Raw genomic sequence first — 21,601 nt, forward strand, 5'->3', positions numbered from 1 at the left:
TTTATATTTCCTTATACATTATATTTAACATCCCGCCTCCCTCGGACAATATGAGATCTAAAGCACTACCCACTTTAATTTTACATGGTAGATTGTCCATTTGAGTCGGGTGCAACAATCTCCCTCTTAATTAATGACTCACGTCAACCTTGTGAGTCTCCCACATCTTCAATCATGGATCCTCTACTCCGATACAAAGTTTAACACACCCCTCCCCTTGAACATATGAGATTTAAAACACAGTCCACTTTTACTCGATGGCTTGCCCACTCAGTAACTCTTGCCCATTTGAGCAGGGTGGAACATTATACTTGTTAGTACTTTATTATAATTCGAAACATCGTATTTCCCTTGTGTGTGATGTGCAACACTTTTTTTTCCTCTTTATGACACATATACAATAGATATAGATTTAATATGTAAAGTAGCGTCTAAGAAGCATTTTAGCTCACCGTTTAAAGGTATTATTTAGTAATCCTCACTTTAATCACTATCACATTAATGACTACACAAGTAAAGAGTAAAGACACACATATATTGATATATAACATGTAAACTCAACATTATAAATTTGTTCTGATAAATTAAATTATTATTATTATTATTTATATGAGGGAGGATTCAAACTTTACTATTATTATTTACTGGCTATAAATTTTGCGAGGAATTAATTAATTTTCTTTTCACATTAACAAAACGACACAGTACGTACAAAGGAGGTTGCTATTAATTATTAGTTTCTTTGCATTGCACAGAGAGCCACAGAAAATTAAATTAAAAGCAATACTAAGTAGAAACTCCTTCCGTTCAACGAAGAAAGTGAGAGATACACAGACCTGGCAATGCCCCAAATCATAACAATATGAATGTTCTGTTGAATAGAGTGTTAGAAGATTTATCCAAGATTTAGTTAGGGAGTCAAAGATTTTATTGAATAGAGTATTAGAAGATTTACCCAAGATTTAGTTAGGGAGTCAAAGATTTATGTTGAATAGAGTGTTAGAAGATTTACCCAAGATTTAGTTAGGGAGTCAAAGATTTATCCAAGATTTACTTCTTTTTCTTGTGTTTAAGAGATATGTACATGTTATATATACCTCCGATTGAGAGAAGAATAATATTGCAAAATTCATTCTCCTAAAATTAAGTTGGTATCGGAGCAGGTTCTCTTAACATACTACCTCACCATCACCGTAGCTACTAGGGGCCGACTGCTCCAACCAGGTCTGACTATCCGACAGAAGCCGATTGCTTCTTCCATAACAGGTGCCGATTGCACCATTGAACCAGAATCTCATCCAGAAATTACAAACAACTCATGGCTGAATCCGATGCTCTTATAGTTCCACCTGTGGTAACGCCAACTCAAGAACCAACCTCTATTCCTTATGGGATCAAACTGAATGGCTCAAATTTCACTCTTTGGTCTCAGGTGGTTACCATGTTCGTTGCTGGACGGGGAAACATGGAATATCTCAAAGGTACGACCTCGAAACCTACTGTTAGTGACTCTACATATAACAAGTGGATGATGGAGGATGCTACTGTAAAAGGCTGGCTTATTGGCTCTATGGAGGCCGATATAATGAATCTTTTTATTCGTTTACCCACTGCGAATGATGTTTGGGATGCTGTGTCTCAAACATATTTTGAGGGTGCTGATAAATCTATTTTGTATGATCTGTCTCGAAAAGCTATGGCAACTAAGCAGGCAGGGCGACCTGTGGCTGCATACTATTCCGATCTTAAGGTTATCTGGCAGGAGCTTGATCATCGTCGTCCAATTACCTTTACTCAACCAGATGTGATTAAGACTCGAATGGCTGAAATTGATGAAGATCGAGTCTATTCGTTTTTGGCTGGGCTTGATGATATATATGATTCTGTTCGAGGAGATATTCTTCGTACTAATCCTCTACCTGGACCTGATAATGCTTTCTCAACTGTGAGACGTGAAGAACTTCGTCGGAATACAATGATGTCTTCAGAAGTTCCTCAGATGGCTATGGCAGTTCGAAAATATGGAACTCCAATAAGTTCTTTGTCACTTTCAGTACCTACTGGTGGTAAATGTACTCATTGCGGCAGCACCAAACATACTGTAGATGCTTGCTTCAAAAAACATGGATATCCCGAGTGGTGGCAGGCTCACAAATAGCGATTACAGGCTTGAAAATGTGGTAAAGTTGCGCTATGCACCTCACTGTCTCCCATAACTGTTTCATCCTCATCTACAGTCCCAGTGGCACCGACTCCTTCTTCAATGGATACCATGGCTTCCACTACCCCAGTTGATATCACTCACTCTGTGGTAGATCCTACTCTTCTCCAACAGTCAGGTAGTGTTGGTCTAGCCCTTCTTGCAACAAATTCTGAAAAAGATCCCGGTTGGATTCTTGACTCTGGTGCGACTAATCATATGACCTTTGATGCGTCCTTATTACATGATACTTGTTTATCAAATTGCTCTACTGTCACCAATGCCAATGGTGTCTCATATCCAGTTACGGGCGCTGGAAGGGTTAACTTAACTCCTTCATTATCCTTGGAGCACACTTTATTGATTCCTGCTCTTTCCAATAATCTTTTATCTGTGCCACAAGTTACTACACAACTAAATTGTTTAGTATTAATATATCCTACTTTTTGTTTCCTTCAGGATCTCTGCAGCGGGGAGATAATTGGGCGTGGTACTAAGAGAGAAGGATTATATTATGTGGAAGATGTCAGTATGGGACGATCTCTATCAGCAAAGGGGTCATCTCGGGCATCAGAAGATCAGATTCGGTTATGGCATCATCGTTTGGGTCATGTCTCCTTTGGTTACTTGAAATATTTATTTCCTACTTTATTTTCTACATGTGAACCTTCCAATGTGATACATGTGTTTTGGCCAAGAGTCATCGTGCTACTTATTCTGATAGTTCTAATAACAGAGTTGTGCCTTTTGCGTTGGTTCATTCGGATGTTTGGGGACCTGCCCCTGTTACTACTTCTACTGGCTTTAGATGGTTTGTATTATTTATTGATGATTGCACTCGTATGACTTGGCTTTACCTTATGCGTCATAAGAGTGATGTGGCTGCTTGCTTCCGCACGTTTCATACCATGATCAAAACACAATTCTCTGCTAATTTACAAGTTCTTCGATCTGATAATGGTGGTGAATTTGTAAATCAGGAGTTACAAGCTTATTTTCAGACTCATGGAATTTTGCATGAAACCACTTGTCCTTATACACCACAACAGAATGGTGTTGCTGAGCGCCGAAACAGAAAAATTTTGGAGATTACACGTGCTGTCCTTATTGGAGCCCACATGGCACCACGTTTTTGGGAAGAAGTTGTTACCACAGCTGTATATCTTTTGAATAGGGTATCCACTCGTGTTCTACAATTTCAGACACCATTTGATAAATTGGCATCCTATGTAACACTGCCATCGCACCTCACACTTCCTCCCCGGGTGTTTGGTTGCGTTGTGTTTGTACATTTACAGAAACATCTCCGCACGAAACTTGATCCTTGTGCCCTCAAGTGTGTATTTGTCGGTTATCATCCTTCACAAAAGGGTTACCGGTGTTTTCATCCTCCTAAAAGTAAGTTCTATGTTACTATGGATGTCACCTTTTCTGAACATGAAATGTTTTTTTCTTCACCCAATTCCACGCTTCCGGGCCCGAGTGGTGATACTGTTGCTGAAGCTCCGAAATGGATGAAGTTGTTTCCAGATCCACTGTGTGTTGAAGTTCCTAATTCTGAAATTCCCGATACTGTTGCTGAAGCTCCCTCTCTCTCATCTTCGCTAGTACCCACTCCCGATACTCCTCGTACAGATCCTCCTGAGGTAAGCATTGAGTCTGATGTTAATACTAACAATATTTGTGATAATACTTGTGTCTCGATTGAAACTGACAGATACGTACTCCCACCAAGAAGTACTCGTGGTGTACCACCAGATAGATTTTCACCAGAGGTTGTGCGAAAAGTGAAATATCCTATTGCTCAGTATGCATCCACTCACCGACTGTCAAAGGAATGCCGAAGCTTTGTCAGTAATATGACTGCCATAGATATTCCTACTAAAGTGCAAGAGGCGTTGTTGGATCCAAAATGGGCAACTGCAATGACTGAGGAGATGACAGCACTTGAGAAAAATCAAACTTGGGAATTGGTGGAGTTGACGAAAGGAAAAAAAGTTGTTGGTTGTAGGTGGGTGTACACCGTCAAGTGCAAGCCTGACGGTTCGGTTGATAGGTATAAAGCTAGGCTTGTGGCTAAAGGATTCACCCAGACGTATGGGGTTGATTATCAGGAAACGTTTGCTCCTGTTGCAAAAATTAATACGGTTCGAGTCCTAATATCCCTAGCTGCAAATTTTGATTGGCCTCTACAACAATATGATGTAAAAAATGCTTTTTTACATGGTGACCTACAAGAAGAAGTTTATATGTCTCTGCCCTTGGGATATGAAGCTCCAGGTGATCAAAGTGTCGTGTGTAAACTGAAGAAAGCCTTATATGGGTAGAAACAATCTCCTCGAGCTTGGTTTGGTCGATTCCGACTTGCTACGAGAAGATTCGGCTATATGCAAAGTGGTGATAAATTAACAGCTCTCATTATTTATGTTGACGACATGGTAGTGACAGGCAATGATTCTGAAGAAATGCGTAAACTGAGAGACTATTTGTCAACTGAATTTGATATGAAGGATTTGGGAGGATTAAAATATTTTTTGGGCATTGAAGTTGTTCGTTCTGAGCAAGGCATATTTTTGTCCCAACGGAAGTATGTGCTTGACTTATTAACAGAAACTGGTATGCTTGGATGTCAGCCAATTGGATCTCCTATGGAACAAAATCATGGATTGGAAGAGTCTTCGAATCAAACTTCAATAGACAAATTACGATATCAAAGGTTAGTTGGGCGTTTAATCTATTTGTCTCATACAAGGCCAGATATTGCATATGCGGACAGTGTTGTGAGTAGATTTATGCACAATCCTGGTAAACAACATCTGGATGCAGTTATTAGAATTCTGAGATATTTAAAATCTGCACCGGGAAAAGGCTTACTCTTTTCTAAAAATGGGCATGCAGACGTATGGGGCTATACCGACTCAGATTGGGCAGGTAAAGGAGACCGAAGAAGATCAACCACCGGGTATTTAACTTTTGTTGGAGGAAATCTGGTTACTTGGAGAAGTAAAAGGCAAAAAGTTGTCTCATTGTCTAGTGCAGAAGCCGAATACAGAGCAATGGTGAAAGGTATTTGTGAGTTGTTATGGCTCAAACGGCTTATGGGGGAGCTGAGTTTGTCCATTAAAAGACCAATGAAATTGTATTGTGATAATCAGTCAGTAGTTAAAATTGCTGAGAACCCAGTGCAACATGATCGGACTAAACATGTGGAAATTGATAGGAATTTCGTGTATGAAAAGCTAGAAGAAAAAATAATTGAAGTTCCGTATATGAAGACTGAAGATCAGTTGGCTGATGTGTTAACCAAGGCAGTGTCAAATTCAGTGTTTGTTGATTCACTTGTCAAGCTGGGCATGTACAATGTCTATGCACCACCTTGAGGGGGAGTGTTGAATAGAGTGTTAGAAGATTTACCCAAGATTTAGTTAGGGAGTCAAAGATTTATGTTGAATAGAGTGTTAGAAGATTTACCCAAGATTTAGTTAGGGAGTCAAAGATTTACCCAAGATTTACTTCTTTTTCTTGTGTTTAAGAGATATGTACATGTTATATATACCTCGATAGAGAGAAGAATAATATTGCAAAATTCGTTCTCCTAAAATTAAGTTGTTCTACAAATTTATTATGTTATCTTTTTTATTCCTATGTCCAAAAATAACATTTAATATGCTTTTGCTATGTGCATCTTTTTCATTACATAATATATATATATATATATATATATATATATTCTAGCCTTCTCATTGTTTTTTGGCTCACACTCCTTCATGTCAAAGTATTATAAAAATAAATCAAAAAGATTGTGCAAGTTGATGCAATAATACTGTTTAATTGACAACTTTAAAAACGAAATGTTAAGAAATATATAGTGATTCAATAAGATAAATAAAAATTATATAATAAACAAAATCAATATATATTTGATTAATATAATATCAAGGTTAGTGTTTGATATTATGTGCTTAAGACAGATTTTGCCCTTCAAGTGCTTTGGATCTCTTGAGCGTGTGCCTTGAATCTGCTTGAACAGGGAACCAGTTTAATATTTTGAAGGGTATAGTTTTGAAATAATACGAAAATAATACCTAGAAAAAGCCAAGCTGGATGAGGAGACTCGTAGTAATATTTTTGGCTATATTTGTCATTTTTCTCAAATTCTGCGGCCGTTAGCCACTGTTCACAATATAATGAATAATGATATAGATAGTCATAGAGGGCATTAATTGTGTAACTTCTGGCGAGGCACACACTTCACCTCCACCCGACCTGACCTGACCATAACTATATCTATATGTGACATAATATATAAACCCTCCACTTGCTCTCTTCTTTCTCCTTATATATATATATATATATTATATAAACCCTCCACTTGCTCTCTTCTTTCTCCTTTTATATATATATATATATATAAAAGGAGAAATAAGAGAGAAGTGGAGGGTTTATATATTATATATATAGAGGGATTCTCAAGTGCGGGATCCACACTTTATTTAAAGTGCGAGATCCATCTAACACCATTCATGCGTGGGCCCCATCACGTGTGGGGACCACACTTACACATAATGAATGGTGTTAGATGGATCCCTTATTTTAAATAAAGTGAGGGATCCCTCACTTGAGAATTTACATATATATATATATATATATCATTACTTAACCAACAAAACTATACTTCACTATATATATATAGATATATAGATAACCGGCCAATTTCCGTTATTTGACTTTCGTCACTACTTGACTGAAAATTCCAAATAGATCGAATGCTAAAATAGTCTATATGTTCCTATATATGTTTTATTTGATGAGGAACCCCAAATTGTTTGGGATAAAGTTGCAGATAACGATGATGCTACTAGTGTCCTGATTCTAGTTCTATATACATATCTTGGATTATTTTCGTTGTTGCAAATTTGTCATATATTTGATTTCCTACGCAACCCCTTAATTTTAGCTTCTATATATACATATATACACTAACAAATTATTCTCATATGAATTATTGGAGTTTGTATTAATAGGCACAAGCACGCACTTACGTTATATGTACAAACACGCAGCCAAATTAAGAGAGCGGCAGAAGCTAAGGCTAGCAAAGCAATAGATATTAGAGAGTAGTTTTTGCAGCCTTTTTTTTAAAAAACTTTTTTGTTAAGAAAAAAAGAGGGGGGGGGGGGGTGCTCCTGCAGAGCAAGTGCATGAGCCAACACACATAACAGAGAGCCAACTTACCCAAAACAGCGACAACACTTGGATACTGTTCGAAGCCTACCCCTGTTCTATATGTGTGCGTATTTATATGTATAAGCTAGGGTTTGGTCCCCCTACACACAGTCACAGACATTACAAAATACAATTGTAGGCTTCAGTTGTTTGTGCATGCATATTTCCCAATGAGCCTGGCCTGCCTCTTATTGGTATTCAATTTAAAGCAGAGCAGGGTTTCCAAATTCAACTAACATTAACACCCAATAGATAGATATGTCATATGTCTAGTACTTTTCAAGCTTGCTAGTTAATTCATATATACTTTTCAAGTTTAAATTTGTTGATGTGGTCACTGCTCATGTTTTATCCAGTAACTATGTAATTTTTTTACGGTCAAGCCAAAAATCCACGAGTAACAGTGATATTCTCAGAGCAGTTATGATAGGAGTTCTAATTGTTGGTATTCAAGTTAATTCAATCGCTGAGTTAATTGTATAGGATCTAAATAAATTCGTGGATTCTACATTTCCACCACTTTCGATATGGAGTTGTTTTTTAATGGTTTTTTTTGGTTTTTTTAAGACTTACTCACGTGACCTGTGTATGAAGTATGGACCATCTGGTCTGCAACTTGTTTGAAGGTCAAATCTCGCTTGGACAAGCGTGGCATGGTGATAACTGATAAGTTAAAGTTCCTGTAATTGCTGTGTGGTCATCAGCATCACGAGCAGTGTTACTTGCGCATCATCATGTGACACGTGGAGTTGGCAATTAATCAATTGTAATCCAACGGTGGAATTGGCATAGTGTATGTATGTGGCCCCACAAAGTACCTTTCTTTCACCTACCGACAATTGGGCGATGGGCCTCGTGGAGGGAGAATGTGGAGACTGGAGACTCATTTTTATGATGGATTTCTAGTTCTCTACAGTAATCTTTACTTGCTTGACCCAAACACAATATAATAAAATAAAGGAAATCATCAAATCACTACACTCTATTCATTAGAACACTCACTCTTATGTCTCTTAACAAATTCTCTATTTTATTTATTCAATGTCTCAAACACCACTTTTTGACAGTTTACAAATTCTCTATTCAATAACAACTGCATCAGTATCTCTATTCTAAATGCTATTGGGTCTAGGAGCAGCCTTGCTACAACCTCCTTGAAAGGTTTTTTTGTAATCAAGAATTACTCGATTGAATATGATCACCAGACAGGTGGATCAACTCTAAATTCGAACTGTCAACCCAATATGCTCTATACTAACGACATATAACATTGGGCAGAAATCCACGTGGGGAGATGAAAACGAAACACACAAACGAGAGTTAACTCCACCAAGCCTCCCATGGAACCCATGTAAGGAAATAAAATAACTTTGAAATTGTTATAATGGCGAAATAGTTAGGTGGCACTTGAACTAGTTACATTCTGCATTTACAATGAGCTATTACAATCAACTTTACCATCCCAACCAAAACATTTTTGTTTCATTGTTATAAGTCGTTGGAAGCCTAGCCCACTTGTGAAATGTTCGATCGGGCTTTTTGTACGCTTGACCCAGTCCACATGGAATTGAGACTCCGGCTCGGACTTGTAGTGCACAACTGTCACAAGCAAGCACGTTCACGGTTGATGTCACTGCAGAAAGGGATGTGAAGAAGTGGAACATAATTATTGAACTAGAATCCATTGACATTGGCACCAATCAAGGGTCCTAGCATCAGTGAAACAAACGGAGAGGGCCTACAATACATGCGACACATTCCTATGTTATAATTGTCTGATCCCAACAACAATGCTGTTGTGAAATTTAGTTGGGACATTGATGCCAGTGATGGTGGGTCTGTGGCCCATGAGATGAGCAGGAGCAAATGAGGAGTAATGGGCATGCCACAGTTTTTCCACATTTCAAAATTTCCAGCTTGGCTTAATAATGCGTGCCCTGGGACTTCCAGGATGGGGTTCTGGTCTTATTCATATAACAACACATGAAATCCATCCTCAAATTTCCTCCTTTTTCTTTAAAAGTTATGAGCAGTAGAAGCCTCGACTCGCCCTGAAAAACTGTGGTCCCTCTTGAAACCGACTAACACTTGCATTTCAATCATTTGGCTCCATTCATTGAGATGCAAAGCGATCCATGACAGATAAACACTAGAACAATGCTTACAAACAATGTATGCTCTCTAAGAACATCTGTATTCAACAAGCCTTGACGAGTGATAAAGTAATAACATAATACACAAAACCTCTCACTCACAGAGTTGGGATATACACAATTTGGAAAGGCAAAGAAGGGGAAGAACCAACAATTTTATATACGACAAGTGCTGTTGACCAAGCACATTTACAACCACGAGAACCCAAGCCTCAACCACATTTCTACAACAAGGAGGATAGAAGTTCACTACCTGAACCTGCTGACACTCACCAAAATCTCCAAATTTTCGCAGAAATGATCACAAACGCTAAGGAATTTTTTTTTTTCCCCTGGTATCAAGATTCAAGACAACAACATAGCCTCTGTAAATTGTTGTAACTGCAAAAAGAATTCAATCTATCTCATCAACCCCTAGCCATCATCACATCTAAGTGACCCAAAGTGCCACTAGATGAAAACCCTTCCTGCTGAGAGGTTATACTTAGATTTCTGTTCCTATAAATACTTTCTTCCCTCTTTTGTGGATGCTCGCCATAGGTTGCCTGATGCAGGTTCAGGAATGCAACCATGCTAATTGCAACCAAGGCAGCATTCCCCACGATACCACCCATGCTATCCAAGTTAAGGGACTTTCTTATAAAACTGAGACTTGATATGAGAACTTTGATCACTATATGAGAATTCGTCCTCTCTTTCACCGGAAGATTATCACCAGGACTTACAGGTCCACCATACAGGTTTTCAGGAGTGACAAAGCAACCTGCATCGTGTACATCGCCTACAAATGCTATGGCTTCTTCAATGACTGTGTACTTCTTATGACGGTGTTCAGCCAATCTCAATGCAAGGACCATCCTACTCTGTTCCAAACGTGCAATTGCAGCATCCCTCTCGGCATGCTGCTGCATTTGTACAGTCTGTAACATAGGAGAAATTACAATAAAAGTTCCAGCTTGATATTGTCATAAAATGAAACAGAAGCCCAAACCAAAAAGTTGCATCAACAACAGAGCAAAATGCTGCCACAGAAACTCTTTTTTTTTCAAGTGACTTTACTAAAGGAACCGATATTTATACAATGGGAAGCACAGGTCCACCATCAGAATCTAGACATCACATAAGAATCATAAGGTCCTACGATTCTAAAACCTATCAGCAAATGAGCTAGACCGAAAAATATAGGAAGTAAAAAGGATATGGGCTCTATAGAATTAATGTAGAGTGGTCTACAACGAAATGGCTGGTGAAAGAGAATCAATGTTATGGATTCATGATAACCAGTAACCACCACTACCTCAAGTGGTTGCCATCTCATCTCCATAACCAAGAGGTAAATGGTTTAATTCCCCCCAGTCCACTGCCTATAAAAAAATGTAATGGATTCAGGTAGTCGAACCCAAATTGTTTGAGACAAAGGCTTTGATAACAACGACAACGTCTCTCGTGCCATTTGTCTCCCAGTACCTAAACTTCTCAAGTTCAACCAAATAGTCAATTAGCGATCATGAAAATCCAGTGAAATTAGTATCAAAGCCCTAAACACATATTCAAATTAGTTTTAAAGCATGAGTTGATCATGCAATATCCAGTATGATTCCTACAACATAAACGTAACTGTCCAATGTTATTTTCCTATAGTCTCATAAGTGGATTAGATGGCTTTGAACAACTCTGTTTTAAATGAGTTTAAAACCTAGAAGCTGGTTTGCAGAGACAGTAGAAAGAGGAAAGCTCTTCAGCACATCCCTCACCTATCATTGACAATTGGCTTTGTATTTTGAATTTCTGAATTTCAAACCGTCCCGTAATAGTGAAAGTTCATGCAACCTATACAAGTAACTAAATTGCAATAATTTTGTTTTTAGGTTGCACAACCTAAGTGCGTCATCAATCAATCTTATTTTTTAATTAAATCACCACACATAGTTTGGGATAAGGCTCGGAGGACGATGATGATGACACCTAAGGCATTCCACCTTTCCAATCTTTGACATAAATCACAGTCAATAAAATAGCACCCACCAGGCCACCACCATCCTAGTTCGATCGCAACCAACATCAGTCAATGAAGTTTGAGAATACCTCTTCCCTGATACCGTTCACTAGTACCTACTTGAACATGCATGAAGATAGCACTCTAGTGCTAGAAAGTTCACTGGTCTTTCCTCCAAAGCTTCTAATCCTACTTATAAAATTTCTGAAACATGCCAAAGTATAGTGGTAACAAAGAGGCACAGCGACACGTTCAAGCAATAAAATAAGATTATAATAATTCAATCAGTTAAAGCAGTTAATTCTGAATGAAAAGATAATAGATTCTACCACCACCATGCATTACAAAAAAAAACGCTCCCACAAAAAAAATGTAAATGAAAGTTGTTCTACGCTTCTTCTTTTGGTTTGTCATTCCAAGGAAGAATTCCATAGTTCCGAGCTCATAATTCGACTAAATTAGCAGACTTTCCAGGCCTACAATTCAGTTCCATTTTATTCTTTCAATTTTCCTTTGCTTTATCAGCAGCCAAGAAGTTACGCAACCAAGGTGTTCAAAATTAAAATGAAACAATTTCCTAGGCTTAAGTTTAAAACTTCTGCAATCAGATCATCACGAGCCATTAAACTTCAAATTCTCTTCGTTATCATATCCTTCATCGACAATGATTACTTATCAACCAAAGATAACCTAACCAAAACCTAGAACAAACGAACTCACATGGAAAAATTCGAGCTGATCCTCCAGGTTCTCGAGAGCTGTCCGTATAGCATTAAGACTCTTCGCCTCTTGAATCGCAGAGTCCGGATCCACTACCGGCAAGTCCTTGACGTAAACGAAACCGGACCGGTTTTTGTTATCTACGTCGTCGTTCATATGCGGCTTCTTCTCCGACTTCCTAGTCAATGACTTGACGGAACTGAGAAAGTGAGCCCGTGAGATCGAGTGAATTGCGTCGCTTAGCTTGTCGTGTAAGTCCCAAATTTTCTCGAGCACCGGTTCGAGTTCGTCGATCTCCATATCCCATTTCATGATGGGAAGTTCAGGAAAGTGGGGAAATTTTGAGAAGATCTACTAGATTGTTCTCATTGCTCAAAGTTGGTTAGGGGGTGTGGTTGGCTTGGTGTTTTCCGTTTGGGACCTTTGGGTTCGATATAGACTTTGAACTTGTGAGGCCCATTTGTGATATATTTTATTTGGGCTGGGTCCATTTAGATGTACATTTTGAACTCGTGTGTGGCTTCAAATGAGCTGTATCTCTGGGCTGGGCCCTCTAATCTCCACCAGTGGTATGCGAATATTTTCCCATTGGTTTACCTTGAAAATTTAAAATTTATTTCATTTTTTTTAAACGACAATGACACCTTACGAATTTAATCTCTGAACATCTGATATGGTCATATAGTTCTAAATTAGGGCCGATGGGCTCACACAAAAAGAAATTTCTCATATGACTAAAGGTTAAGTTGGACCAAAACTTAACGTGAGTATACAAAAGAATTATTTCATTCTTTGGCATAAACAACATGAACTAGTCAAGGATATGTTCCCACCCCATTTTACAAATATAAAAAAGGAAGCTAAGGGATGTGTTATTGCGTCAATATAATTCTTATGGATTAACTTTTTAAACGTAGTTTGGGCATGATTTTAGTAAGGGATTCTACTAAAATTAGATGGCTGATCTTGGTAAAGCATTTCTATTATAATTCACCAGAATATCTATAGTTCCAACATATTCTGGAACATAAATATATAAACTAATACAAAATATTTCTAGTTAGTACACATAATCTCTCCCAAACCATTAGATTACAATTATAAACTCTCCTATTCTAAACAAATTACGGATCCCAGATCCAAAATATACATATTGCTTTCTAATTTATACCCGTACAGCATTTCTTTTTGAAATCACATATTGACTACACCTTGCAAGTCCTTATTTTGTTGAAAAAAAGTAAGAATGTATGTTACCGAAAAGGCGAAAACACACCACTCTTCGAAGTCCATTTATTCGGCCTTTTTTTGGCATGAAAGCTATAATAATATATTAATGATGACATACTATACTACATGTGTGTCTGTGTGTGTATATGTACGTCATGTGGCCTCCCCAGTCCCGGAGGATGGCCTGAAAGCCGTAGACATCCTCACCGCAGCAATCTTGGCAGGTGGAGCATTGCCACCGTCTTCTCCCGATATCTCCTCCAAAGACCTCCCTTTAGTCTCCGTAACAAAGAACGTAAAGCAAACTCCAAGCATGTTAGTAAAAGCTAACACCATCATCGCGCGCTTAATCTTCTTTACGTCACCATCCAACGCGTACGTCTGCACCACAAACGCTCCAATGATCGCTCCAGCCTTACCGGATGCCGCACTAAGCGCATGACACGTGGACCTCAGACGTGTCGGGAACAACTCTGCCGGAAGGACAAAGGTTGTACTGTTTGGTCCGAAGTTGGCGAAGAAGAAGGTGAGGCCGTAGAGAAGAGCGAAGAGTGCTTTGTTGTCTTCTTTGAGGTAGTCGTATTTGATGCCGATAATTAACATGAATATTGACATCCAAAAGAATCCAACTACTTGGATTTTGAACCGTCCGATCTTTTCGATGAAATAGACGGTGAACCAATAGCCGGGGAAGGTTCCAAGCAAAGCAACGATGAGCATAGCTTTTGAAGTCTCGTAGACTTCGTTGATTGCGTTGAGATCAATGGCTTGGCTTGTTAAACCCATCGATGGAAATATGTCCTTTTGTGTTAAATTCTGACTGTAAAAGGCTATGTCCAACAGGAACCACGTGCTCATACAACCTGTAATAATCAAATAATTAATGAAAACGTTAAGGAACCCCGTATTTTTTCCTAATTATCTCAAATGTCGAGATGTATCGGACATATACGATTCATGTGAAATCAGGGTCCCACATGCCCTACATAATTTGTATGAAATCGTGTTCATCCATCTTAACATTTGAGATCCGCAAGAATGCTCATGTGGTATTTATTAATTGTACCTATCAAATGAAGACCATGTCTCTGATAGAACTCATATGAAAGCAATGGATAGTCATTGGCAGCTCTATATTGTCGTAACTTGTCTTGTTCTTCGTGGATCTCGATGTCAAGTACCCGACCCATATCCAAAGCCGCTTGTTTTGAATTCCCTTGAATAAGTGCAGTGTAACGACCCGTTTCCGGCATCTTGGTCCGCCAATAGTAAGTTAAAATTGCAGGCAAAGCACCAACCATCAGCACAATCCGCCACAAAGAGTCCGCTTCAGGTTGCGTAGAACGGGTCGGGTCATCTTTAAACACTGGAGCCGGATAGTAGATGAGAAAGATTTTGGCAAGAATCATCGAAACCAAAGCTGCAAAAATAATCCCAACACCTTGCATGGCAAACACAGCGGCTATAAAAGCGCCACGTGTCTTCTTATTAGCGTATTCAGCCATGATAGTGGCGGATAGTGGATAATCGCCTCCAATACCAAACCCTAACCAAAATCTAAAGAAACAAAGCGTTGTCATCACGTTTTTGGCACCCGACCCGAACGATAGGCCCGAACAGATAGTGCAAATGGACATGAGAATAAGAGTGAAGCCATAAACCTTTTTACGACCAAGCTTGTCGCCTAACCAACCGAACACTAATTGTCCGGCTAAGGTTCCGACAAGAGCAACTCCTACAACTGCGTTGTTAACTGCATGAGGGAGCTTCCCGAGTCCTTTTGTTGATGGATCGTAGTAGTAAAGACGACCCAATAGATTTGACACGGCGGAGATGCAAAAGAGATCGTATGCGTCGGTGAAGAATCCCATGCCGGCTATAATAATGGCCTTAGCGTGGTACCATTGTGTTCTTGCGGTGTCAAGAGCATTGAGAACAGCTAGCCCATCGTTCTCCATTTTTTTCCACCTTTGTTTTGGTTTGTTCTCTAGCTGCTGAGCTTCTCTATGCTGGCCGGGCCCTGTGAGAGTAAATGTATATATACGGTGATCGTCACCTTATAGTGTGATGATGTATGCAGTTATAATGTTATATACAGACAATAATGACGTTGAAATCTAGGTTATTGGGGAAATTAACAAGAAATTAGAGAGGGGATATAAGGGATGTTCTTTCCCTTAATATTATTGTGCTTGGATATGCTTTTACACACACATATATATGGTAGCAGTTGGTAAAAGTATGTAGGCATTGGGCCAATGAAGGTGTGAAATCGTGCACATCAACATCAGTTTGGGCAGCTCGTATTTTATTTTCGGCAGACCCCCCGCTATTTTATTTTAAAGCCCCAACGTCCCAGCGGCCCAACCAATAAAAGCCCAATGAGTTAAGCCCAATAAAAGCCCACTATTCCTTATTCTAAACACCTCTCATTTTCCACTAGTTCACCGGGGGCCCAGCCCATAGCCTCTCTCATATAGTTTCGTACATTGTTTTGGACCTTTTCGTAAAAAGAGTTGCTAGGTTTAAATTGGCGGAGATGGTGCGTATCTCGTGAGCAAGCGCTTCTGCTTTCTTCTCTTTCCTTCTTGACCTCCACGGAATGAGGAAAGTGTTGTATTTCGTCTATTTCCTTCCAAAAAATGACATTATTTGCGTTTTTCAGTATTTTCTTTAATTATCGTTCTAATTAAAGTCGTAGTTTAAAAATAATTTTTTTAACTCGAAATTGATATTGGATTGCTCTCTCATCTATCAGAGAAGGGATGGTAGAGGCAGAGCGAAGCTGCAATCCATGGATGAGTACAGAGCTAACGTCGAGACTCGGAATCGACGGGCACGAGTCCTCGATTCTGGAATCAACGGAGGGACTGGGATTCTCTGCGCCGGAGACACCGCAATCAAACGGTTTTTCTGATTGGAATTAGGTTTCGGGGAGAGAGCTTTATCTGCAGCCGGTGCGGCCTTTCTGTCCGCCATTATTGTTAACCCTCTGGATGTTGCCAAGGTATTTTTTGGAACCTTTGGTTTGGTTGCTTAAAAGTGTATGAAAGAAATAATAATAAAAGGTTTTAAGTTTTTGTATGTTAGCGATGCTTTCTGGTTTAGGGTTTCAAATAATGGAAGCTTCTATGTCATGTATTTGAATTTGCGGAGGCATCGTTGTTTTTGCCTAGGTGAGTTGGAATTTGTTAAATATGTGTAGAATCCCCGAAGTTGTGAAGACTGTTGTTTGCTTTCATGGTGAAATAATTTTCTGAATGTGTTCTTTGGTGTCATCTCTTTTATTTTGTTTTAGGTTTCTCGAAGGCAAAGAGGATTTACAGTATTGCATTCAATCAATTTCATTTGGCTCAATTGAATGTATTCTAATTTAATTTTGCTCTTTGATCCTATTTATCAGACAAGGTTGCAAGCTCAGGCTGCTGGAGTTCCTTACTCGCATCCACTGAGTAATATCATAAGTCGTATGGCATACTTCGGACCAAATATGGTAAGCATGCAACGTTGTTGCATATAGAAGACTTCTCTTCCTGTTTAAAAATGACCTTATTTATAGACAATATTGGACATTGTGTTTTGCATTTAATTTTTACTTGCCGCGTGCTGTTTCAGATGTTTGCTGATCTAAGATGTTCCCCATCATGTGCACGAGCTGGAGTTCAAGGCACAGTATCAATATGTCCTACTGATTGTTTTCATTATAAAGGGACTTTAGATGTATTCTACAAGATCATACGGCAGGTTGGTATCTAGTAATATTTTTATGTCGTCCTCTTCTCATGTGGGTAAGGGACTAAGGGGTAGGAACCACCCCTTGCCACCTCCTCCTCCTGAAGAGAGAAACAGAAAAAAGATGAATTAAAAATAGAAAAATATAAGAGTGGAGGAAAATGTGCTAGGATTGGTATTTGCCTATTTGGAAATTATAGAAATGTTGATGGCAGGCAAATGCTGGCATGGTTATTGGCCGTATAACTGAAGTCAGCATATATGAATTTAAAATTCTTCTAAGATTTGTGGTATTTACTTGCTATTTAAATTGCCATGCACATGTTTTGTGTGGAGTCCAACTGTTTTCAATTGTTTAATGGCATGCAGGAGGGATTCACGAGTCTGTGGAGGGGCACAAATGCAGGGCTGGCAATTGCCGTGCCAACGGTAGGTTTCTTCTTAGTGTCGGTTTTTAGTTTGTTTTGGTAGTTGCTAGTTAGCATTTAGTGATTTATTTCTGGTTGCATAAACCTCATGCGAAGTATGATTATAATGCGCATTTAATAAGCAGGTGGGAATTTACATGCCTTTTTATGACATCTTTCGCAACTGGTTGGAGGAATTCACTACCCGAAGTGTCCCAGCTGCAACACCATATGCTCCTCTGGTTGCAGGCGCATTGGCACGCTCATTAGCTTGTGCAATTTGCTACCCTCTTGAACTTGCCAGAACACGCATGCAGGTAAAACGTTCATGCAAAAGTTTGTTTCTTTATTTCATAGGCATTCACTTGTTTTGGGGTGGTGGGTAGGTGGTGAAAAGGTATGTGATATTTGTATGTAAGGTTGTAGCTGGGGGATGTTGCTACTCGCTAGTATGGAATGCCGTTTCATTTTGGTTGTGCGCTCTCACACGCTTCGGTTCTGTATTCTATGTTCCTGTTAGTGTTGCTTTTCTAATGCAATTGCATGTAGTAGCTATTGTTGTGCTCTTAAACTCATATATTAGATGTGCATCCCTGTTTGCTTTTCATTGCCCTTTGGTATCTTAGTTTCTGCCTTTTGTTTCCATAACAGGCTTTTAAGGAGACCCAAATTGGTAAGAAACCTCCTGGAGTATGGAGAACTTTAAGTGGGGTTATCTCTAATGTCAAGAGCTCAAGTAACTTGCAAAACAACTGTAAGTTGATTCTTCTGTGTGTATCTGAACCAAGCTTAACCGTGTATTTCTTCTACAATTATATCTATAGAAGTTATGAATGGAAAGAAATTTGGCAGTCTGAATTTCTTACGAATGATGATATAATGACTACTAAACTTATGAAAATGTGTGCATTCATTAACATAAAACATATGAATTTATGTTTTATGATCAGGATGCTATTAATCACTAATGGGTCATAAACCAGTTTATAGTGAAATAAATCTAAAAAGAGGTTTTTATTATGAGTTATGACTTCATATCATCTTCTTGGTAGTTGGGGTTCTTATTATCTTTTTGTAGTTACGATTTGTGAAATGAGGGGTTATGGATGAGCCATGTCAGCTTCTTTGAGAAGCGACGTGGTTTGTTTCCAATATTGTTTTCCCAAAATCAGCTGCAGACAAGCTGCAATGAAACTCTATGGACACCTCTTTAATGTTGTAGGGAAATGATCATGTTTATTAAAAAAAATTATTATTATATTAGAGGGAAGAGTAGTCTTTCATGTATAGATAGAAATTTTTGTTGATCTATTGCAGATAATATTGGTTGTTTGAGTTTGTAGTTCTGACAGTGTCTTTTTCTTTTAACAGGGCCCGGCTACCGAGCCCTGTGGACTGGCATGGGAGCACAACTTGCTCGTGACGTACCTTTCTCAGCCATTTGCTGGTCAACTGCCGAACCTGTGTGTTTCCAATCTTTTTAGCTTTCTTGAAATAATTTCTGGAGGTCACTTAGATGGATCTGTTCTGCTTACTACTCACAAGTCTTCATATTTGCAGATAAGGAGAAAACTCCTTGGTTTGGTTGGTGAGGAAGCCAATGCAGTCAGTGTCCTTGGGGCAAATTTTTCTGCTGGTTTTGTTGCTGGAAGCCTTGCTGCTGCTTGTACATGTCCTTTTGATGTTGCAAAGACTAGAAGGCAGATAGAGGTTTCTTCTCAAAATCAAATTAGAGTTGTTTTGCTTTCCTGGAACTGGCTTACACTTTTACCTGTTAGGGTATAGAATGTTGATTCTTGGGGTCATTTTCTGGATGTAGTTTTTCTTTGTGTATTTTAGGGGTGGGGCAGGGGAGCAGAAGGAATCAGATTGCTTTATTTCGTTTGTGCTTGTTCTTCTCTATTCTTTTGGATGGTGATTTTGGCCCTTATTATGCAATTTCACGTGTTTTGGTTTTCAGAAAGATCCTGCAAGGGCATTGAATATGACGACACGACAAACACTGCTTGAGATCTGGAGGTATATATTTCTTCCCTTTTTTCATGTGGTTATATTTTCATTTGCAAATCAACCTACCTATATGCTCTGTCAATGTTGCCCCCTTAGAATTTTAGCACTATTAGTGGTCGGGGTGGACAAATGGAAGTCTGTTACTTATTTCACAATAGGGACTCGTTGAAACAATTACAAATTTCTTGTCATGAAAGGGAAACAGGGACTAACATGTGGCTTGTACTTGAAGTCATCTTCCTTTTAAGTTTACAGTATCACAAATGTGGACCATCAATTTCAATCTCAGATTCCATTACAACTTTTATTGAAACTGGTAAATAGCGTGTTCTACCCATAAGGCATCGAAATCTGTCACTTTAAGCACGTAACCATAAGGCTGCCTACATTATACTGTTTTTTCCCCTTAAATAATTCTCCCTAACTTTTACTCTTCTTGCTACAGAGATGGAGGATGGAGGAGACTTTTCACGGGAGTTGGCCCTCGTGTTGGTCGTGCAGGACCTTCATTTGGGATTGTGATTTCTTTCTATGAAGTAATGAAATATGTTCTACATCACCGATTCGCAACTTCATGATACCAGGGCTTTTCTTCTACACTTTGAACATGTCTTCATGATACCAGGGCTTTCCTTCTACACTTTGAACATGTCTCGTGATGGCGATATCGCCATCGGGCAACACTTGACATCAAAGAAATAAATAGAAGCTTTAACCCATACCAGATTTTGCACAGATATCGTGGACCGTGGTAGGTCTTTTTCTCTAGGGCTGCTAGTGCAGAATAGACTAACCCTTTTCCCCCTCTTCCCCGGTTTTGCTTCTCTGTTTATTTATAACTTACTGCTCGAACAGAGCAGAAATTTTGTATCTTTCTGACTAGTTCCCTAATAGACCTTTTTTTGTTTCCAGACCAGTTTTCGCATAATAATCTTATAGTCGAGCCATTTTTGTCAGTTTATTGGCGACAAGGCAGAGGTCAATAGAAAGAGGCTTTTGCTTCATTGTAATTTTTTGTGGAATAACGCACAACTGTTGGATTCGTGGTGATCCAAAATCAAAGCCATTTGGATTGATTGAATAGCAACTATTTTGTAGGGTATTAGAAATAAAAGGGTTCAAACTTCACATTTAACAACGCAAATGCATAAACGGGACTGTTATTTGAGATTGAGAGGAGAATACATCCAATTCAAATCCCTACCCTTGGTTCCACAAACACAAAATACATACTTCCTCCAAACCACCAATTCATTTTTCCCTAATCGACCACTACGATAATCAAATTCAAAAAAAAAGAAGAAGAAGAAGAAATTGAGGCACTAATGGAGACCAAGTGGATGGATTTAGTGAATGAGATATGTGAGCACCAATGCCAGTAGCATAAGAACATATGCTATTCCTTGGTCTATTGCAGTCCCTGCAACCACATAAGCAACCGCATAAACAGACAGTCTTCTTACACAAATAGAAACTCACAAAAACAATTCTCTATGACAATGTATCCTTCAAAAAATAACAAAGGAATTCGAATAAAGAACATTTAACAAAGAAAATTACATATAAAATCTAAAAATAAAAATATATAGAAGCACCTGTTAACCAAAATATTAAATAAAACACATAATACGGGAAAAGAAACTACTGACCGTCGCTTGTAGGCGCAGGAGCAGGAGCTGGAGACTGGGCCTGTGTGGCGGGCAAAACGATGCCGTATAGGGCGGCAATGATGGCAAACACAATAAATGAAACCCTAGCAACGGCCATTTCTTGATGTCTCTTCTCTCCTTTTCAGTCTTAGAAGAGTCTCTCCCGAGAAAAGATAACAAAGAGAAAAGAGAAAAGAGAGACCGCTGAGCTTTTCAGTCTTCCTTGTATTTAGTGTCTGTTACAACGAGGAATGTTTGTGCCGGAATGCAAAACTTAG

General features: G+C 38.9%; 4 protein-coding genes across 4 annotated transcripts; 1 reads left to right on the plus strand and 3 right to left on the minus strand.

Moving 5' to 3' along the window:
* Nucleotides 1–9,576: 9,576 nt before the first annotated feature.
* On the minus strand, nt 9,577–12,706 carry LOC119983312 (plastid division protein PDV1-like). Its single transcript, XM_038826978.1, has 2 exons — nt 12,296–12,706; nt 9,577–10,499 (listed from the first exon to the last, which is right to left on the minus strand). The coding sequence occupies exons 1-2, from the start codon at nt 12,605–12,607 to the stop codon at nt 9,987–9,989; spliced, it is 825 nt and encodes a 274-aa protein (XP_038682906.1). The 5' UTR covers nt 12,608–12,706; the 3' UTR covers nt 9,577–9,986.
* On the minus strand, nt 10,506–15,483 carry LOC119983311 (low affinity inorganic phosphate transporter 4-like). The gene is made up of 3 exons (XM_038826977.1): nt 14,592–15,483; nt 13,765–14,388; nt 10,506–11,747 (listed from the first exon to the last, which is right to left on the minus strand). The coding sequence occupies exons 1-3, from the start codon at nt 15,481–15,483 to the stop codon at nt 11,692–11,694; spliced, it is 1,572 nt and encodes a 523-aa protein (XP_038682905.1). The 3' UTR covers nt 10,506–11,691.
* Nucleotides 15,484–16,031: 548 nt separating this feature from the next.
* Nucleotides 16,032–20,755, plus strand: LOC119983325 (mitochondrial carrier protein MTM1-like). The gene is given in 12 exon segments (XM_038826996.1): nt 16,032–16,132; nt 16,284–16,443; nt 16,446–16,532; nt 16,929–17,018; nt 17,141–17,269; nt 17,627–17,686; nt 17,811–17,981; nt 18,316–18,418; nt 19,036–19,127; nt 19,225–19,374; nt 19,625–19,683; nt 20,120–20,755. Coding segments are annotated over 12 exon segments (1,239 nt in total). The 5' UTR covers nt 16,032–16,127; the 3' UTR covers nt 20,253–20,755.
* Nucleotides 20,756–20,818: 63 nt separating this feature from the next.
* LOC119983326 (arabinogalactan protein 41-like) lies at nt 20,819–21,530 on the minus strand. The gene is made up of 2 exons (XM_038826997.1): nt 21,324–21,530; nt 20,819–21,094 (listed from the first exon to the last, which is right to left on the minus strand). The coding sequence occupies exons 1-2, from the start codon at nt 21,439–21,441 to the stop codon at nt 21,021–21,023; spliced, it is 192 nt and encodes a 63-aa protein (XP_038682925.1). The 5' UTR covers nt 21,442–21,530; the 3' UTR covers nt 20,819–21,020.
* Nucleotides 21,531–21,601: the final 71 nt, after the last annotated feature.

This window comes from Tripterygium wilfordii, chromosome 18 (assembly GCF_013401445.1).
Source record: "Tripterygium wilfordii isolate XIE 37 chromosome 18, ASM1340144v1, whole genome shotgun sequence".
NCBI classification, from domain to species: Eukaryota; Viridiplantae; Streptophyta; class Magnoliopsida; order Celastrales; family Celastraceae; genus Tripterygium; species Tripterygium wilfordii.